The 22336-nt window shown below is 42.0% G+C and overlaps 1 protein-coding gene across 3 annotated transcripts in view; it reads right to left on the reverse strand.

Moving 5' to 3' along the window:
- Positions 1–276: 276 nt before the first annotated feature.
- The window catches only part of LOC106946627 (protein sidekick-2-like), a 63608-nt gene continuing 41548 nt past the window's right edge, over positions 277–22336 (reverse strand). For 2 of the 3 annotated variants that reach the window (XM_015031079.1, XM_015031080.1), the window contains 4 exons: positions 6723–6885; positions 3905–4011; positions 3566–3713; positions 277–484 (listed from right to left, as the gene is read on the reverse strand). In XM_015031079.1, coding sequence (XP_014886565.1) covers positions 292–484; positions 3566–3713; positions 3905–4011; positions 6723–6885 — 611 coding nt within the window. In that variant the 3' untranslated portion in view covers positions 277–291. The remainder of the gene's footprint in view (positions 485–3565; positions 3714–3904; positions 4012–6722; positions 6886–22336) is intronic. The other variant, XM_015031081.1, reaches the window with a different exon arrangement.

The raw sequence follows: 22336 nt of genomic DNA on the forward strand, positions 1-22336 counted from the left end.
ATCAGGCTGCAGGTATTCAGGTGGGATTGACATTTTTTTTGGACAAGACAAAAGAGCCCACCGATAGAGGGGGCCATTTCTGTTCCCACTGTCTGCGGTGGAAACCAACCACCTGTTTTAGAGCTGCTGCATTAAATGAATGCGTGTGTGCGTCTTCAGCTGAGATAAATAAAAACTGTTTTTCTAAATGACATTTTCATCTGTGCCAGCCTGTTGATGCAGTCTGCTGGCGACACAAACAATCTGCTGGTTAGCAGTGTCTTTCACTGCGTGGGCGCAGACGTCTGTTGCTTAACTGCGAAGTACGCTTGAGTGCCTGTGAGTGTATGTCGCTTTCTGCGCACACTTACTCTCCACTGTGAGAGTGATGGGCTGACTGGTTTTGTTCTCCCCGTTCTTGTCATTCACTGCTTGGGCGTAGTACCGTCCTGCATCTGGGGCCACGGTGGACAGGATGACCAACGTGTTGTCCAGAGTGATGGCACTGATGAGGAAGAAAAAAAAAATAATAATAATAATAAGAATAATAATAATCATTAGATGCAGATTTAAGTCTGTCACTTTAGCTATAGCTGAGCCTCCAGACTGACATGAACGTAGTTGATTTTTGTTCCATTAAGGAACATCTTCACTCTGCTCTTGTGCTTAAAATTTCCTCCACACCTAACCAACTATACATGTGGAGACACACACACATACACACACACACACACGCACACACACACACACACACACACACACACACACACACACACACACACACAAACCCACACACAGACCCACTCAGATCATTAAATCAGTGAATAGTTGTGTCTTACAGTCAATACATCCTAAGGGTAGACTGACACACCAGCAAGCACATAAGTTATTTCTAAAAAGCGGCACACAAAGACATTTTATGAGCACTTCCATCTACAGTTCACTGCAATTTTTAATTGTCTATTGTTATTTTCCATTTCTGAAAAAACCGAAGGGATTTCCTTTGTTTGAGTTTTGTTTGCCCGTGTGGAGCTTGTTCTGCACATACCAACACTAATTAATGGGACCTTTGACATAATACAATAGTCCTTTTGAAGAATATTTGCAAGACTTGAGATGTGAACATAGTAAATCTGTATTAATCCTCTTCCAGTTGGAGAGGAAATCAATTTAAAAGTGCATCCCAAAACCAGTTTCAGAGTTATCATCACATACTGATAGCCATTGCTTAAACAAACTTTGTATCTAGCGCTTGATATTTGATTTGTCTCACAAAACTGAAGTTTCATTGTCAGCTTGTTTCACTATTTTGCTGTCGGATAAAATCTACTTTTCTGAAAAACAAAGTTTTGTATTCTGTGAACGTCTCTTGGAAACACAACAGGAGGCATAAGCCAACTGATCAGAGTACTGCCATAGGGCTCCAGACTTTTTAGACAAAAACGTAAAAAAAATTATGGATCCATTTGTTAAAAAGAACTGGAGCAGACTGGAATGGATTAAAAGAAAAAAAACACACCAAATTTCAACAATCATTTAGAGAAAATGCATAAAGAAAACCTTAACTCTTTGTCGAAAGTCAAGAAGTTAAAGCTAAAAGATTATAGTTTGGCTAAACTTTGGACAAACCAAGCAAAATGAAATCAATCACAAACAAGAACGTCCACTTTGATATCCATTGCATTCTTCTTTATCCAATATTTGTGCTGCATTTGTTTTAAAGTGAAGCAAATCTTTTTTTTTTCTTTCGCATCAGGGAGGAGTGGGTTCTCCTTAGCATTTGTGCACAGAGAAAGCACAATGCTGAATATATGACTGGATGAAGTCTTGACTGGATAAATCTATTTGCTTTGTAGCATTTAAATCAACATAAGAATATCTTATTGTTGACTAGTGTTTTTTTTTTCTTGTTCATACACAAAGTGAAGAGGAAACCTTCACTAAATTACCCTACGCTGTAAATTAATTCCTCAAAAGTCAGTTTGAGAATGATCTTGAGATTTGTAAAATAAAAAGAAAAATTATACATTTCTGATGCTTTTTTTTGGGATTAAATCTAAGCTGCTGGGGCAAAATAGAGGTGACTACACAATCCATACCTGGCAGGGTTCCTTTTACCAATTTTCAGTTTGATCTTGGAGAGGAAATTTATACTTTGCTATCCAATTGTGTTTCTTTATTCGAATTCTATGGCTGTTGAAAGGAATTGCATTTCTGGGTAATAGACTTACATTTATTTTGCCAAGCAGTAAAACATACAAATATTTGCTGTGTCAAAGCTACAACCAAAAAATATTCATAAAATTACCCTCCCCAAATTTTAAAGACATCCTTTGCAAACTTTTCTACAAACATCAGTGTCTCGACAGACCAAACGCCAGCTACCCTGACAGGTCAGGGTATTTGCAAAGAGCCTGTGAAATGAAAGTTGACATTAAGCATGTGGCCAGATTAGACTCTTCTTATATCAGCCACCATCTGCCTGATCGAAGTGGAAAAAACGCTCCGGGACAATTAGAAGCAGCAGCTCTCGCCGAGTCAACAGACTCTTACACAAACAGACAAGCAGGGAAACACAGACACACGCACGCAGACACACACCTGTGAATATCAATGTGGCCTGACACTAAGCAAGCAAGAAAGCGGTAAATGCTGAGTGTCCTTTCAGTGCCTCTCATCGTCACAGTGTTTTACTGCTTGTAAAAGCCAACTGTGTACTTAGCAGCTCTGGAATTGGATAAAGATTGGTGAAAGTAGCTTTGTCTACGTTTTCCCTTCCCTCTTGCCTTTTGTTTTCCGTTTGGCCTACAATCCGCAGGAAGAAAACCCATGTACCGATCTATACCTCGAGCAAGAGCCTAGAGCTCGGGGTAAAAAGTCTTCACAACAGCAACGACACAGTACAGCTGGCTGTTGAATAATAAATAAGGAGGTGGTTTCCGAGGACTGGTGGACTGCCTTCCTCTATTTGTCAGGATGACAAAATTAATCTCAGGTGATTACCTTACAGTGGCGCCTCAGGAAAATTGCATATCTAAAAAGGTGGAAATTCAAAAGACGCTAACTGCACAAGAAGAGTCACACACCGAACCCCTGACGTATTCTCCGCCTCTGACAGATTCTTACCCCTCGCACAGACGCACACAACCAATCACACGCTCACAACTCCAACCGGGGCGAGAGCTGTCAGTCAATCATATCATCAATTGAGGCCTTTTGTCGAATTTTGTCTAATTGGTTCCCCTGCTGCCTGATCCATGTCTACCCTTCAATCATTCCGCCTGCAAAGTCAATAGGGGGGGATATAATAACCCACTTTATCACTGAGAGGTGATTCAGTGATGAACACTAGGCTTGTGCCAACATTCGCTCATCAGTTATTCTGCTAAACTTGGTTCATGGCGTGAGGGGGAATAGGAGAAAATCAGCGAGCAGTATTGAACTTCTTGGAGCTCTCTGAAGGAAAAAAAAAAAAATAATTCTGCTACAGCAGCTCAAAAATTCACCAACATCTCAAGCACATCCAAACCCACACAACTTCTGCTCAATCCAACGGCAAACAAACTGCGGTGGAATGCGGACTCACATGCGGCTGCTCGAGGGAATCTTGCGCCCGTCTCTGAACCACGTTATCTGGGGCCTCGGGAAACTGTGTATCCGCGGTGCGTGGATGAGAGCTCCCTCGCCCTGGGAAACAGTTTGAGATCGCTCGCCCTCCACAAATCCGCCCATATCTGGTAGACATAAAAAATAAATGAAAGTGAGAGAAAATAAAAAGAAATGTGAACACCACAGGAAACGAGGAGTGAAGAAAGAATCACCATCAACGTTCTCCTTTAATTAAGCCCAGTGACGTGCTGTACTTTCACGAGAACAGCGCCATCGCCTCAATCTGCCAGATGTATGAAAATAAGCCATCACTTACAGGCAACCTGCACCTCTGTGCTGCATTGCATTATGGCACCCACTCGGTTCCTCACGATGCAGCGGTAGTGGCCAGCATGGGATCGGTCTAGCGACGGGATCAGGTACCTAATGGGCAGACGAAACCCGAGTGCAATTAGTCATCGTCAGAGTGACAAACAAAGGCATTTGCCATCTTGGGTTTTATCACCTGCATTAAGGACACTCAATTAATTGAGATGTTTTACTGGACACCTGGAATACAGCTGAAATGGCTTTGAGCGTGAGAGGAAAATGTTCTGAAACACGGCGGAGAACTGCCGATGTGTGTGTGTGTGTGTGTGTGTGTGTGTGTGTGTAGAGCACAGTTGGAGCAACACAAAGGAGACACAGGCGCAGCTGAGTTCCAGACAGGCGGGACTCACGAAACCCCATTGTTATCCTGTATCTTCAGTCTGTTCAATCAAATCATACAACCACCTGTCATGTGTTTCAGACAGCCACAGCTCTGTCTCTCCCTTGACATGCCTCACTGGTAAATGGTGTGTGAATGTGTGTGTGCGAAGCTGAAAAGATACCCCAAATATTTAATTCTGAATTAGGAGTTTTAAGACTAATTTTACAGTGCTTTGAAAAGATGTATTTTTTTCTATTGTTCCACTACAGTCACACCTTTTATGTTTAGGGTCACGAAGCTAATTTTAAGGTCAGGCAAAATTACCAAAGGAAACTCTCTCCCTCCCTCTCTTTTTCAGAATGTTTTCTAGGCCAGATTATTGCCTTATCTGCATATTTGAGAATCACTTCAATAGAACCTGATTGGCAGCATGAAGTGCTGCATAAAGATCTCAGAAAACAACACTTGATGTAAAGACATTCGAGATCAGATGAATATAAAGCCGCAGAAATATGGAAAGGGTCTGGAGAGGGTTACAGAATTGTTTCTGAGACTCCAATAATAGTGAGAATCATTGTCCAGAAGCTGAGAAAACATGAAACAGTAGGGAACCTTCAAAATAGTGGAATAACTAATACCTAAATCACTCTAACAGTGAATCTACCTTTCATCCAAAAGGTCAAAACAAAACCAAAGGCAAAATCAAAATCACTGCCTCAGTGACACTCAGGTTCTCATAATTCAACAGTAAAAAAGTGACCATACAAAAATGATCCATGGGAGAGTCCAATGTCCAAAAACACTACTGATAAGCACAATGGACACCAGAAAATAAGTTGATAAATCCTCAACACTTCTGGGAACTTTGAAAAGTCCAAAGTGGAACATTTAAGCAAGTCTGCATCCTGTTACATGTAAAATTAGAGCCTTACAGAATATATATATATATATTTTTTTTTGATAACTGAAGAGTGTGGTGGCAGGGTGATGATCTAGAGCTGCTTTGCTGCTTTAGAACCTTGACAACTTGTTGCTCCCTACCAGAAAACCAAGAGACTGTCTGACCTCCAGTTTGTGACCACTCAGCAGGATCCGAAAGTTGTCAACAAACCCAACTCTAGATGACCAAAACAAAAAAAAATCAGCACGACAGTTTTGGACTGGCCTTGACAAAGTTTGGACTGAAATCCAAATGAGATGCTGTGACATTAGAGCGAGGTTGTTTTAGGCAGCGTTTTGGCCCTGAGAAGTTGAGCTCATCTGATAGCTGCTTTTTGAACTTTCTTAGGTTATCTTTGTCTGATCTAAAGAAATGTTTGATGCTGTGAAACATGTAAGTTTAACAAGAAAGTTCTCTTAAAAAGGCACTGTAAAGGTGTGAACCACATCCATGATCCCCGAATCTGCTAATTTGAACGTGGGGTGTGGAGGTGTGCGTGTGCGTGCGTGTGTATGTATGTGTCGGGGGGAGGCGGGGGTCAGGCGGAGGGGTTGGATTTTCTGATTAAATGGATTCCAGTTCTCCTCTTTGATCAAGGCTGGTGAAGAATAATAAGCAGAGGGCTGGCCTGCAAGGCAGACCCAGAGAACAAACCACGTGAGCAGCCAAGTGCTGGTGGAAGACAGGCCAGAGAAGAAAATGAGGGGTGGGGGTAGGAAGATCTATGGGAGAGTAGAAAAAGACAGCGAAGGGACGCTATGTGAGTCTGTTTTTGTGATAACAGCGATAGCAATCAGACAATCCCACCTAAGAGTGTTTGGCCATGTCTTGAGCTCTGGTCAGACTGTGAATAAAGTCCCGAAAGCGAGGTTGGAACTGGAAAGAAGGTGACTTTCACTGCAGACTGCAACTGTGACTGGCAGGGACACACGGGGAGAGGCTGTGTTAGCGCAGACGGAGGCTTCCTCTTGCCACAATCTTTGGTGTCAGAGGAACTCTCCATGACGGTGCTAAGAGGCTTTAAACGTATAACACGTCCAAAAGAAACATCCTGTCAGTAAAACACCATCTTTCAGCCCGTGGAGCAAGGAATCACATCCACACGGCATGGGATGATGATGAAAAATATGCACCGTTGTGTTCTATTACCACCATGATAGTTTTGACAAACAGAATGGGAGAGGAGTGAAAAGATGCATTATCTCCTCACAACATCCAAGAATGCCAAGTGCGTTGTGAGACAAATTGGAATAAATCTGAAACTCCCCAAACGCCACATGCAGGCTTCCAAGGAAGATATGCAACCAAATCTGTGGCGAATAAATCCATGCAAATGAGGCTAGGATATGAATAAAAATGAGCAATTGTGCTATTAGTTACAATTAAATGCTGTTAAAATGTCCTCGTGTGGTGAGATAATTGCAACCGGTGGAGAAAAACAAAAACAAAAAAAAAAACAATGATAACAGCAATAGCTCTGGTGCGCAAGGTCACATCCCTCACCTGTACTCCAAGGAGAACCGCGTGAGCTCGCTGCCATTGTAGATCCATTTGAACTCGAGGGGCCAGCTGCCCTCTGCCATGCAGGTCAGCACCAGGCGGTTTCCCTCCAGGTGAACCTGGGTTTGAGGAGGCTCCATCTTAAAGTAAGGTGGAACATCGTCTACTGGGAGAGAATAATTGGAGGAAAAGGTAAGTTAAGCAAAAAGTGCGACTATGCAGGAACAGAAGGTGAGGAATAAGGCGGTGGCTGTTAGGGAGAGAAAAAAAAAATTAAACGTTTGATTCAGTAACTCATATAAGCAGACTCACGACACATTTCAGCAGTTCACGAGAAATGAAGGCTCAGGACGAGCCATTTCCATTTTTCTTTTGCTCTTATTAAGAACTTGAAGGTCAACAAAAAATATTGCCAAAAAGCACATGGAATAAATTGCCACTGCAAACGCATCATACTTTTTCCCCCCTTTCAAACTGAAATGCGCCAGCAAAGAGGTGGAGGAGCAATTTGTGCGGAAAGGAGGAGTTTAAATGAACACTTCCATACCTCTAAACCACTAAAAAGGGATGGGGAGGAAGATGGAGTTGAATAGGGGACTGAAGCAGAAATAGACAAAGCAGATGGAGAAAAATATAGCAATCTGAAAAAAAAATGTAATGCGGGCAATTTAGACGAGTGGAAACTGGGAACTAGGAAAGTACGGGAGGTGGCGATGGTGGAAGGGGTTGCTTTAGAAAACACTAAGTTTCCTAGTCTTAAACCCTGCTCTCTGACAGGATGACTTATGCTTTGTACCTCCCTTCATTTATCTTTATAGTTCTCTAATGCAGCCAGATTATACAAGCCCCATCTGCAACGCTGCACACAGCCAGTCTAGCCACAAGGAAAGAATAAAATAAAAAAAAAAGCCTTTAAGGTGCTCCGCAAAGTCCAGAGCTGAGTTTGGAGACAAAGTGCTTTCATTTGAGCTGATGAAAAAGGCATGATCAGACCTATTGATCTGTCTGCCTCACCAGCCATGGGCGACACTCAACCAATTGCACCAGTGTTTGTGGCGTGCTAATTAAAGTCTGTATTAATAGTTGCAGCAAGCCGCTGGGGCCCTGAAGCGCGCATGGTTCAAAGTGTGCTGCAGCAGCTAACTCACTGTCAGGGCTGGTCAACGGCACACCTTTTTAACTCTCCGTTCACCCCTCCCCCCCACCTCCCCACAGTTCAAACGCAAGATTTATGAGAGCGGATGCAGAGCGTGGCGCGGCGAAGCAAGGTAAATGCGAGGGCACTCCCGCAGAGCAGGGAAGGGGACACAGAAAATGGAACCTGATTGAAAATGTAAATAAAAGAATAAGTGTGAACCTCTGTTTTCCCCCTAAAGGCGGTCATGTGAGCAGAGTGCAAATGTATAACACACACTCCCGTCATCTCTAGCGATATCTGTCTGTAGCCTGTTCCCCTTTCAATCACATTGCTCAAACGACTATAGCATGTCTGTTTTTAAAAAGCAGTTTCTATTTTTATTTGGTAACAATACTCCTCTCCCTGGCACATCTTGCCCTATCTATCACCTCTGCAACAACTCAAAAACAAACACTATAAAACCTAAAAGGCACTTTAAACTGATCCTTGGCTGAACCATAATAAGGGAGCCATCCCTTGTTTTGTTTTTTTTTTTCTCTCTGAACACAAACTGCTAGAGTGGTGGCTATGCTGTAATTCTATCCAGTAGTAAATGCATTTGGACTTGATACACACACAAATCCCCAAAAAAACAAAAAAAAACACTCCCGTTAGCCTGAACAAACACACACAGGCAACAACACAAGACCACATCCAATTGAGTCGGTGGCTCGCTGACGGTGTGCACTTTAGCGACTCCATCAACAAGCCGCCATTACGTAGTCGAACGTGCAAAACCAAGAATCTCAAACACACATCACTCGCCTGAGACAAGGAATCTGCATAATGCCGACTTAGTGATGTCAGACTGTGGAACGGGGGAACTGAGCGCACTCTAATCTCCTCTGTGGTTACCTGTTATGGTGCCATTCATGTGATCGCATTCCTTTCTGTCTCAAATGACCAATTAAAATAAAATCTGATTATAAATCCCCGGATGGCACTTGTGTGTGACACTTGCGACCGGTTTCACATTTAGACTTGAAGTGTAGGGTTTCAGGAACAAGCATTTCAGAGGACAGAAAAATCAATGTTTAGCATTACAAAAGAACACAGAATGAAAACGCAATTCATTTCATTTCACGGAGCCCCAAAAAAAAAAAAGAAAAAAAAAAATCACAGAGTGAAACAACCAAGTCAAGTGATTTCTTTTGAGGCTTTGAGCGCTTAAGTGACCACAGGCCATCAACAGTACTCACTGCTGAAACAAGACAGGGCCAATTCATCCTCACACTGGCCTCTCTGAACTAACATGCTACCAATGAAGAATCTCTTATCTGTAGCCCCAACTCTCCTCCCTCTCATTGTGTTTTTGATTTTCACAGAGTTAGCGCCTGTTGTAGAGTCTGCTTTGATAACAAAAGTAGTATTTTCTTGACTGCTTTTGGACGAATGTAACTCAACCAATAAAATCCCTGCTAAAAGAGTTTTAGAATATCCAATTTATTTCTTTACAAGACATATCATAGTTATTTCTTATTTTTACAAACATCAAAGTGTGTAGAGGCATGCCACAACACTAATTGCAATAAAATCCATTCAAAGTAAATAAATTATTTAGTGTCATGTGTAGGATTGTTGAATAATTCATTATTTATTGTACCTATACATTAGCCTTAAGCAGTCAATGATTATTTATTATTTATGTTAGGTGCGCAGGTAAACATCAAGCATACTGTGAGAGAGCAGTTGATGCTACACAGCTTTGCAGTCAATCAAATGGTTACTTTTGTTTCAACGAAGACAGAATGATTACAGAAATTACATTTAAAACTGTCTTTAAACATCTTATTTAACTGAGACGTCCAAACTACGCCCAAAATGTCCTAGTCCAGCATTTTCAATGAGCGAGTTAGACTCTTTAAATGGACAAAACAATAACTCTGACAGCATATGTTCAGCTTCCTGTCATTTTCCGAAGTCTCACATCTTGACCGAAGTACTGACATGCACCTATAGAAAAATTAATTTGCTTTCTCAAGGTTCCTAAAAAAATTGTCTTTACTTCATTTTCATCTAACCTAGAACTTTCTTCACTGTGAAACTTAATGTTGAGAGAAGAATGTTGCAGTCAGAATGATGCAATAGCACATAGGCGTGGTGAATTTACTGACCGGATGAGCACAGATCATGGAACCAACAATTACAGGTTGCCAGGCAACATTGTTGGGATATTTCAATTAGCAGGGTTGTCCTAGTGTATTATAAGAATAGCAGAAGACCAGACTTCACTGCCAGGTCTTTTTCATTCGGAGTATTTCTTGCTGCATGCGCTTGGATAAATCAACCAATCACAACCAGCAAGTCAAAACACTGCACCAAGCAGCTGATGCTACTAAAGAAGGAAAACTGAAGTATACTGAAAAGAGCAAGTATGCTTATTATTGTCCATTTTAAATAATGGTTCTTTAAATTTCTTTTTTTTTTTTACCTATAAATGTGATCAGGGCTGGTCCAAAGTTGTACAGGACCTTAAGCAGAATATGATTTAGGGCCCTTCTCTCTCTTTTAAGTACATCAGGACCACTAACAATGTCTCAATACAGATTTTGTGGAGCCAGTAGCTAAGTTTATTTGATGATTATTTGCTGAGATGTATTTGCGAAGAAACTGATTTCAAACAAAATATTCAACTCATGGCATCAGATTTTTACCAAAGATAACGCAACAATCAATCAAACTACAAAGATTATTCCGTGCATTTTTGAAAATTTAATTTGCAAACGTCTTTCAATATTAAATTTAAATGTTAAACATATTTTTATCTCTGATTAAACTGTTGAATAAAATGTAATAGTATTGTCATTTCCATTAAAAAATGTTCAAATTGCAAAAAGTTATAATTTATCTGATTTATTTTAATTTTATTTTTGTGTGTTTAGGTATTGTCAACAATGTCATCCACTATAACATACCTTATTTACCTAGTCATATTATTAAAAATATGACAGGCCACTGGTGGACAGCCCTGGTGCCCTTATCAGCAGGCTTAGAAAGTTTTCTGGGGGGAACTGTGCTAGTATTACTGGCCTGATCCAAAGAACGGATCAGAGCTATTTTCCCTTAACAGAAATCAGCTATACACCTTACGATGTGTCCCTTTCTGGTTTCATTAAAGCATGAAATTTTATGACTCACAAAAATAGCAAGATGGATCTTGACTATAAGAGGTACTTATCTCTTCATCCGTTCTTGGCAGCGCTACATAAAGGTGAGGCTAGAAGTTATTCTTACAAAAAGACAAAAGTGGATCTAGGAAGAAAACAAAGATCAGTCTCTTGGAAGAAAAGCTGCACTCTCCATTCCACTGACAAATGTAGAAAAGGCATTGGTTTGGAAGGTACATGACAGTGCCCACTGAAAGGCAGCGCATCCAGATGGAGCGCTAAGGGGAAGTCCCTCTTGATTTAAACTCCTCCAGCACTACGACTGCAGATAAAAAGCCAAACAGAACCGACAGATCTGGAGAAGACCAAAAACTGGCAATAGGAGGACCAGGGGGGGCTTTTTAATGTGGCTGCTGTGCAGAGCAGCTGCCCTCCACAGCCAATCTGCACCACCACAACCCATTCACTACAGATATAAAAACACCTTATTCTAACCTGACAGCTGAGGTTGAATGGTGGCACGACTCCAGTCGGGTCCCCCGCTGCATGTACAGAATTTTAATGGCTGTGAGACAAAGACCACAGGCACTGGGGCAGCTTTATATACCAAAGCCCATTGTGCTCTTCGTTGCACCATGCTGGCATGCAATCACACAGACTGTGTTCACATTCGGCTTTTGTCTTGTGCTATTTCTCCTGCTTTATTTGTGCTTCACCTCGTAACCCCGGCTACGCTGCGACGCTGAGGAGTTTCTTGTGTCTTCCTCTGTTTAAACCTCGGCTACCCGTGTTTCGGCCTTTGTAACCACATCTTAGATGGCACTTGGCAGTGTATCGCTGAGGTACAGCAATAGCGGAGTGACAGATTGTAGTAACAATTACGGTTCTCTAGCGATGCTCTCTCACTATCTCCATCCTTCACTTGATGCGTTTGTGTTGTAATTATCTTTATCTTCTATGCCATCTTCTATTCTCTACTACACAAGGCCATGCTCACATAGCTTCCCTGTATCATTATCTCAGTCCATCTAGCCAATAGCGGATCATGTCATCCAGGTAAATGTGGAGTTGTCATCTAGCCTCTCCAACTGGTGTCTAACATGTGAGATGGGTCATGGCAGACCTCTCTGATGGGGGTTATGCAACTGTCATGGCACTGACCTTGGCTCAGTAATAGTCTAGTGAAAGCTTAAGGGCCATTAGGGATGGCATAAAGTTTTAAGGGAAGCATCGCGGAAGCAACTAGTAATTCTTCCGTTTTCAATACGCACAATGGAACACATAAAACATCTCAACAATGAGTTCTTCTCTGTCGTGTTTGCTGCTTTACAAGTTGAAATAAAAAGATTTGGGCCAAGACAATAAGCCCTTTCAATGGAGGCATTAGCAAAACACTCAAAATATAAACCACCTGTATAACCAAAGTAAACTGAAGGTCATGTTAAACACAAGCATATTTGTAAATATTCTTCTTGTATCCATGACAGCAGGCACCTATGTACAATAGGCGTTAAGTGCGTCAAAAGTGACGCTGCCATGACTGAAAGAATTAGGATACAGCGGACAGGGGAAGATTGAGAGGATGAAAGCAGTGACAGTTAAACAGATGGTAGGAAAAATGCATAGTGTAATGGTCTTAAGAAGTGGGAAAAGATTTGTGGAAAGAGGGAAATGAAAAGAGAGGGAGGGGTGTCCTCCAACCACAGGCAGCAAGGTGAAGGAACCCATTACAGCAGAAGCCAAACAGGCCCGAAGACAGGTAGAGGAGATGTAGAGCCTCTGCACACTTCTACAGTCATTTACAGAAATGGCCCATGGATCTGCGTCTGCATGCCGAATGAGACCCTTTGTCCATCACAGTTCAACGCATCCCCGCCATTCCCCCGACTGTATTTACGGCCTATGAATCGCCGCAAAACTTTTTTTTGCGTGTTTTTAGTGCAGGCTGGACTCTGCCAGGGTCATTCATCTTCTTCATCAACAGGACTTCAACAAGTAGTCATGGAGAGAAAGGTGTCTGGTTAAGAACACTTAAGGTGTCGAGTTTGCTGTTTGCAGATGACGTAGTTAGTATATTGACACCTACACACTTACTTTTAGCATGTTTTGAAACAGTCGAAGATGAAAGCCAACTCTTCTGAGTCAGAAGTCATGATTCTCTACTGGAAAAAAGGTGAATTACTCCCTTCATTTAGAACAATATCAAGGAACAACATCCTGGAAAAAAATCTGAAATGAACTTCCTCCTCAAAGTGGTTATGCTTAGCTTTTGAGGTGAGGAGCTCTATTTCCAATAAGTTGCTGCTCAGAAGGAGTCATCTGAACAGAATGTCTCTTGGGTGCTCTCCCTTGAAGGATTTCTGGGAAGCCCCACTGGAAGGAGACCCGGGGGCAAAACAAAGACTTGGTGCAGTGACTAAGTTTCTGTTTTTGCCAGGGAATGTCCTGGGTTGTCCCAGAAAGAGTTGGAGAGATTTGTGTGAGAGAAGGATACGAGATCTTAAAATTACTCTTTGTCCTTACACTGGCAATACAGAGTTCTATATAGTGACGTTGAATACTCAGAGGAATAGATGAAAAAAAAAGAGAGAAAAAATAGAATTTCTTGTTAAGCCATTAAACATATTTTTCTTTTTGATGCTCTGTGTGCTTTGATGTTGCAGAAAAAGTCCTCGGGTCCCCGCCGATGAAAAACAGCCTGAATCCCAGCTGCATTTAGTGAATTGCCGTGGGTTAATTGATGTGTAATTGATGAGATTAATTGAGGTGTAATGTACCGCAGTGACGTGCTTGGGATCGCGCTCGCCTTGGGGCTCCAGATTGGTGCGCGCTTAGGTGTGCCCGTGTGTCTGCGAGGGGCTGTGGCGGCACAATTAGAAGCAGTACTGTAGCAGCCAGCCAACAAATGGAGATTTAATTAGGAGTGAAGACGGAGCGGGAGGCCGGTCAATGGGCAGCAGATTGAATTATCTGGACACACAGTCCAGCACGCAGCACAGAACAAATTCACAGGCACACAAAATCTCAAACACACGCACACACGTATACTCACACTCGGTCTGTTTGGAATTCTTTACTGTTGGTCACACTTCGCCTTTGAGTAGATATCTCTACCTCTCTGCTCCGTTTATCTTCCTTTCGATAGATTCTCTTTTTTTTTCCATCCTTTCTTAGATTTTCCCACCTAAATAACAGTTTCCTTTGTGCACTTTGTGGCAGTCTGCCTTACTTGGCGGCTGTGTTCTGTTCCAATACAGTAGTTCTCATTTACTCTCTCCATACCCTTTCATCAGTTGTCATCCCTTCTTGCGCATTTTTCAATCACCATGTCCTTTCCATCTTTGCTCTCTGCCAAGAGGTCTCTCGATCTTATTCGGTCTTTTTGCACTTCTTCCGACTGTGCCATGATTCCCTCTCTCGTTCTCCCCGGCACTAACAGTGTATTGTATGGAGCACCCAGGGACATGTCTGTGATATCCAGGAGCCTAATTAGCAAGTCCAGCTTCTGGCAGAGAGCACACCAACTCGCAGAGGAGCACAGGCACAGGGCCCGGCCTCAATTAATGAGACCTCGCACACCCACAGCCACCATTACACACCCTCTGCAGCATCCAGTCTCTAGCCGGCTCAGCCTTGTCCGACGAGCAGTGGCGAAACCCCAGCTGAGCAACTGCGGTGAGATGTGAGAAAGTTATGTCTTTAATCATCAAGGAGTAGTCACAGAGTAGCTTGGCGGAAGATAAAGCAGGGGTTCTTGTCAGACTTTGTGGCACACAAATAAGATTTATGTTTCGGAGCAGCAGCGAGTCGTGAACACATTCTTGCCAACGACAGATTGGGTAATTCCTCAGTTTTTAAGGACAAAGCTGTATTAAATTGTTAGGGATATGGACACACATATGGGTCGGACACTAAAAGGAATGACCCAGGCTTCCAACCTGATTTAGTGATTGGTGTTATTTCCCAGGTGGGACAGACGGGGGATGAAGGGGAATGTTCTAACTTTACTCTTGGGGATATCCAGTTCTCATTTGACATCAAATACAGACAGCAACACAAGGCAGAGAAATGGCAATAATCGAATAAAGAGACAGAGTAAAAGGAGCGCCACTCAGCTTCTTCTTATGGCTCGATAGAATTGGAAATAGCCCTAAGTGAATTTGGAAAGTAGGGCAAAGAGTAATGTAATAAATAAAATAAACAAACGCATTGAAATGTGAATTCCACAAGGCCCTGGGTCATTAGAGTTAATACTGTGCGTAATGCCATCTGCTGTGATTGTTTACAACAGGCTAGATAATTAGATCCTAATTAGTGGATGGTATGGTGGGGGAAACGTTATTTTACGCGTGCTGAGATGGAGATAATCAGATGCACCTGTGAAGCTGTGTTGCCTGTCCATCCTGGGACCTGTGGGCAGCTCTGTGAAGATGTAGCTGTTAGAAAGGTCCTGATTTAATTGCTCATTGCTCCAAACAGAATGTGTATCTTCTTTCCCTCCCATCATTAACATATAAATAGAGTTGCATGTATTTGGAGTCCTCTTGTCTCTTGACATTAGCAAAACCTGTGGTTCTACTTGTTCTCCTCCGTCCCACATTTTGTGTGTGTGTATTTTCCGTCTTGGTGTGTTTTTTTTTTGTGTGTGCGTTTAAGATGAAAAATGTTCCCAGGCAAAATTCATGGACTCAAAATGCCATGTCCCATCCCTGCTTTCCTCCCCAACTGATCTCTTTGAACCTCTGAATGAGAGCAATGCCGATGGCATGCTAATAGCGTTCCGCTAAGTGCGAGGTATCATGGCGCCTGCCATTGTAATGTATGCATGTGGAAAAGCTGGTGATTGTGATTCTTATCAGTGTGTCAGAGTGCATGGCTGCCAAACGTTGAGTGGCAGGGGCTGGCAGTAAATGCTAATGGCACGGAGCAGCTGACAGAGAAAAAAAGAATTATTACCTCCTTTCATTACATCTACATGGCCTGCCTGTCGTCCCCCCTTCCTTCCGCCGGGCCCAGGCATGAACAGCAATCAGTGTTGGGAATGTTTTATTTACCTGGTTTGAAGTAGACAAACACCGTCTTTTGCTGCAATTCATCACTGGGCTCCGGCGTTGGGATCTCAGAAAGTTTTACGACTGCTAACAGGTCACTAGGAGTCATTGATATGTAGGAATGGGTTTGCATGAGATGATCTCGGTATTACCATGGAAGATAAAAATGCACTGTGTAGGACAAAAAATGTAGAACCAACATTTATAGCATGTTCCTTTTATTTAAGAGCAGCAGGAATGATATACCATTGATTATTACTGCTCTAATAATGTTATCTATAACATTTTCAGTTTTTTTTAACACATAATTGACTAAAGCAAAAATGTAGAATGAACAACATGTAAGGGGAGGTGCATTTGTATTACTTTTCACTTAGCAGTATAGTATTTGTTTTGAAGTGCTTATTGCACAGAAGAGACCTTTTTGTCAATCTGCTCTTCAAAGTAACACACATATCATGAACTGATATTGATAAAATGGCCTTAACATTTAAGCACGCACTTCACAGTGCACACTTGTGGATTACTGTAATACATTTTATGCATGTTTCTTTATGTCTCACCATATGGTTATGAACAGGTTTTTTTTTCTTTTTAATTTAAAATGTTAACTTTACAAATGTCTAACTAGGGCTAAGGAATAACATCCCTTTATTCAATCTAGGAAAGCCCAGATCACTATGTCATAGCTTTCTATGGCATAAGAGAATTGTGGATCTCGACAAGTGTTTTTAGCTTTCAAGCCCCAGGTATGAATTTGTTTATACCTTGCAAACACTGTTAGGGACTAAGACATTAATATATGTAAATATGTCCTATGATCTCATTAAATAAAAATATTTCAGTACTGCTGTGAGTAAACCCCTGATTCTTGTTAAAAATGTGGCAACGGCTTGACGAGCCTTTAAAACCGACTTCTCCACACCTATTTAGCGTACCCTGTCTAATTTCACGTGAGAAACACAAGCTCTTTGGGAAGACCATGTTAAACGTGATTATATGATCACAGGCTGATGAGTGTGTGGCTGAAGTGGATGTGCTTTCATCTTCTCTCATTTCCACATTGGTCTAGAGTGTAGCAGGATCGTCACCTTTGCAAAACGAGAAGCACACTGGAGCACAAAGTCTCAGCTCCTAATTGAGACCTTTGGAGTGTGAGAACTGACAGAACAGGGTTTGTCATTTTGCTGACCCTCTCCAGCGCTCTAAAGAGGGGCCTACATCCTCTATTTTCCTCCATCATCCCTGCAGAAGTAAAAAAAAAAAACATATAAAAAGACCTGCTTTGTGGAGATTCGAGACACCTTCAGGTGGAACCACAAAAGCCGGCAGCCTCTTTCCAGGTCACGCGGCTCACCTCTTTCAGGCACCCACACTTTCTCTTTCACTGCTTCCACATCTGTGCGACGCAACACTTGGAGAGAGGACAGAGGAGGAAGTCCGTCTCGAGGCATCGTCTGGGGGACAGTCGGGACTAACCCAGCAGACAGACAAAGATCTGAGCTGTCCGATGTCATGCTAATCGAGGTGTTTGGCTGGTTCTTACATGATTTCACACCACGTTGCTCAACCTCAATTATCAGACAAAAAAAAAAAAAAAGTAAAAAAGTCCCATTCAGAAATACTAATTGTTTTGTTCTCTTCATATGATCCTTTAGACGGTTTAGAGCAAGAAACATGACTTGTTAAAATTGGGTGAGCATAATGACGCCTTATGTGGATACCATGAAATTATGCATGCTTGAGAGTGAAAATACTGAATAATGATTAGATGCTAATTCTAACAGACCACATAAGAAGATGAAAGATGTGTATTTCTCTTCTCTCCCCTCTGATTAGGTAAGTACTCAATTTATGGTAACAAAATGGAATCTTTCTCCCTTAAATTTGATTATATACTTGTTATACACATACAATCAAATTCTGCGTACTTTGCCACCCCTCTTTTTCTTCAAATGCCTGTCATCTGTTCATCCCATGATTATTAAAAGAAACCCACATTTCCACTTGTAAGGATTGTGTCATTTTGATCGGCAAATTGCAAGCTGTCTTACATGAAAACCACGGCTCTTAATCAATAGTTCTCATAGCACAAGCGACATAAATACAGCTTGGAGCTCGTTTGCCAAGAACGCTATCTCATATATGAGGCTGATGATGTTGCTCTAATTATATTCTTAAGCTTCCACTCAAAACATCGCTCCCAGAGTGACTGCACTGATGTTGGCTGGGATGTTTTCTTCCTCTTGGAATGATAAATAAAAAGATTAAAAAAAAAAAAAATCCACTTTGTCTCTTTTTTAGTTGAGAATGTTAACTCTGCGGTGCCAATTCACATGCAAAAGAATGTGAAGTAAGCACAGGTATTAAGAAATGCAGAATTTTTTTAAGTAAATACCGAGGTGGGCTCTATTCTTGACAGGCTTATACATATGCAGGAGGTCTTTACATATAAAAGGAACTTAGAACCACAGCAATTTTAGTCTTCACACAATGTCACGTACTGTATATCCTGGAGGTTATTGATTGAAATTACATAAAAATAAACTGAGACACCATCTCCCATCAGGTTAATGTATTCAGGGAGCCTTTTCTTCCCTTCCCCCCCCCCGCTGTGTTATTGAAATGTTCCCACCGACACTGCTAACTAGCACACCGGGTTTTTAAAAAAAAAAAAAAAAGAAGAAGGAAAAAACTTCGTGTTGGTAATTCTCTGAACTTTCTCCGCCTCTGAGGACCTGCAAAGCGTAGGGATTGACTGTAGCCGGCTGCAATCGCACATTTAAATGAGTGTGGACGATCAAGCAGATACGGCATAAAGCTGCTGGCACCCGAGAAAAGGCAAGAGCGATTTGAAGGCTTAATGCGGCCCTCCACACCACGCAGAGTTATAGCCTGCGATTTGCATCATAAACGTCTGTTAAATTTCAACTTTTGGGGGACGAGTATCACTAAATTAAAACCTGAAGTGGAGCCAAATGTGGGGACGTAGGAGTGAAACTTCTTCTTCTTTTTTTTCCCCCATTTTTATTTTTCTACCCATGATAGAACCTAATTCCACATTACCACATCTATAAGCCATGCATAAATACACATCAAGTGCCTTTTTTTCCCAGACACCGTAATCCCTGGATAATCTTCATCCACACTATTAGCTGCAATAAATTGAAGAGACGTTTCACAAATGAACATATTTACATCAGTCCCATTAGTGAAACACGGAGCAGATAGTGCTCCCAGATTGGCTGCGGCTTTCAAATGCCTTAGGCACTTTAGATTTTTATTAGAAGCATTTTAACTGAGTGTGCAATGGTAAGTAATGTGCTTTAATACACATATAATACAGTGTATTACCAGTGTGGATATTAATAAGTAATCAGTTTTATTTATTATTGCTCTTGTACCGTAATAGGTAGATGACATGTTTAATCTGTAACATGATTCAGGGGATTTATGAGCTACTGGTAGTTTATTATGGTTCTGTGTGCTGGATTCGCACAAAGTTGTGCATAATTGTAAAATGGAAGGAACGTGATACATGATCCTCATATTTCCCGCATACAAAAATCTCAAGTGTGGCATGCATATGCATTCAGCCCCCTGATTTGATAGTTACTTCAACCACTTTCCTCTCCAAGTCTTTTGGGGTCTCTACCAGCTCTGCACTTCTAAAGACTGATTTTTTATTTTTTATTTTCTACCCCGTTCTTGTTTGCAAAACAGCACAGTGTCAGACTGGATGGAGCACATCTAAGAATCAATTTCCAATACAGTGATTTCAGTTAGTTTCAAACCCCTTTTTGCCATGCTGTCAGCGTGCGTTTGTTTTTTTTTTTCCTCTTTAAACTGGTAACTCTCAATAGAGACTACAAAGTATTGCTGAGAAGGAAAAATAAATCCAGGAGGCCTTTATATAACTTTGGGAATAAGAAAGTTGAAACACTGCAATACTCCTCTTTTATGTAATCTGGCATTCTGTTACACACTCAATGAGTGTTTCAGAATGCAGCGGCAACACGCTTTAGCTACTCTTTGCTGAAACTTCTGCCAGGAAACGATAAATTGAGGAAGGAAAAAAAATCTTGGCTAAAGCTGTTAGTTATAAAGATGAGGACATGAGCCTTCAGTTTGAATTATTCTGTTCTGAGTGAAGTCAAAGGCACTACAGTCAAGTTTTAAAGGTGTGCATTATCGAGTCCTTAAAAAGACGGCACAAACTAGGTGTGCTAAACTCCATCTGTGCTGTCCATGAGCACACACACGCACACACACACACACACACACACACACACACACACACACACATGCACAGAGCAGCCAGGAAGAGATCACCTTGAGTAAAGCCTTCACTTTTCCTTCTCTTTTGTGTGACACATCCAAACTTCCAATTCAAAAAGAACAGTTTAAGTGCTTTGCTCACCACCAAATAGAGCACTGTTAAATAACATCAGCATCAACTTTAAGTCACTTAGGGTTTGTCAGGTTAAAAAGAGGATCATTCAATGGAAAGTTCTCAGAAATATGAACTCTACTCAAAATTGCCAACATGGCTTGTGTTGGGTTATTCTCTTTTTATTTTATTTTATTTTCAACCACTCAACAGCCTTGCCACTTTGTAACATGTTTAAAATCTTTCACTGCAGAATTGTGAATTACTTTCTGTATCACAGAAAAAACCCACAATGAAGGTTTTAATGTGTGCTTGTGTTAACTTCCAATCATCGAGCGTCAATACCCGTTTCCGAGGCTTCTCTGTCTGCTAAATAAAGATGAATCTTCAAAAAGAGAAAGCATATGCGCACTTGTTTACTGCGGATGCCATGCACAGTTGCAAAAAATGCGCTCACACCCGTGCTCCATGTATATTTTAAATCTTCGTCAGATTAAAGAAGCACGCATTCACTCCTCGGTCTTTTAATGACAGAGAGATCAAAGTCCAGCATGTCCCCGGCTGAATTGAGGGGGATCATTAGTGATGGGTCAACAGGTCATCATTAGCCGGCTTGCAACCCTTGTGAGCATGCTGACTCTGCTCATTGTGTGCGCGCCTGTACCTGTGATCATCAGATGCATCTATTTTGCTCTCTGATCTCTCCACACAGCGTGGGAGGCGTGCGGCCCTTTTCCCTGCCGACAAATGCTTCTCCAGCGGTGAGAGCTGGCCTCTTGCATCGCACTCCCTGCCTCCATCAACTCACTTTCCATCTATTACGGCCCAACAGGATGATCTTCATGGCTGAAGCTCATTGTAAAACCCTGGCCCTGCTGATTCAATAGGCTCTGGAGGGTTCTGACAATGACCAATTCACTCACGACTATTATTCATCACAAAACCTTTCCAGCGCTCCAATAAAATCCACCACCCACCTTTCCCACTCTGTTTGGTATGCTGTAACAATCCATCACGTCCAAATGTTCTTTAGCGTACACACACACACACACACGAACGTAAGCACGCATTCTCTTTCACTCTTACACACACACACATCACATTTTTCTCTTCCAACTCCACTGAATAAACTCTTTCTTACTTCAAAAAAATGCTATTTTGGTGCAGGGCTATTCCTTCTCTCAGCAGTTTCACATTCATTCTTCCTTCCTCTACAAACATTCGCTCCTGGCTCCACACTCCCAGCCACCCATCTAAAACCACAAGCTGCTTTTTCCCCGTTTGCCAGCGCTCCCTTTCTCACCTTCAGATGCCACCCATCCGCTGCCTCCATGCCTGACTGCTTTGACAGGCCCGGGATTCAGGTGGGGGGGATTTGATCCCTTCGTGGAGTGCTGCACCGGCAGCGATGGTCCACTCTCAAAACCACCGGACGTAGAGCCCCTGAGCCACCAATTAAAAAGTCATGAAGGCTTTTAGGGGCACACAGGGTTGCAGTTTCCCCTGCTACTCTGGATTGGCTGCCTGAAAATAGCCTTTGTGTTCCTGAGACAACAAAGGAACACGGAGGGAGCTGGGGTAGATTCGGGTTAACGGAGCAGCAGCGCGTGGGCTACCGCTTTTCCCCCTGTGCTCCGGAGCAGCTCTCTCCCAGTCCCTCACCTTCCCAAATCAGATAAAACACCCACTGCTCATGCACGGTCCCCTATATATTTCTGGTTCGTAAATAGACTTTTTCATTGTGAGAGACAACAGCTGCCCAAAATACACATCAAAGTACACACAGAGATAAAACAGGACTAATGGAAACTAATCCAACCACCTCCTAATAAAAAACAAAAGTAACAATCCGTTCACCGTTTTGATTTATGTATAGAAAAATCCGGTGGAAA

This window comes from Poecilia latipinna, unplaced genomic scaffold (assembly GCF_001443285.1).
Source record: "Poecilia latipinna isolate Pla-1442-1.1 unplaced genomic scaffold, P_latipinna-1.0 Scaffold198, whole genome shotgun sequence".
NCBI classification, from domain to species: domain Eukaryota; kingdom Metazoa; phylum Chordata; class Actinopteri; order Cyprinodontiformes; family Poeciliidae; genus Poecilia; species Poecilia latipinna.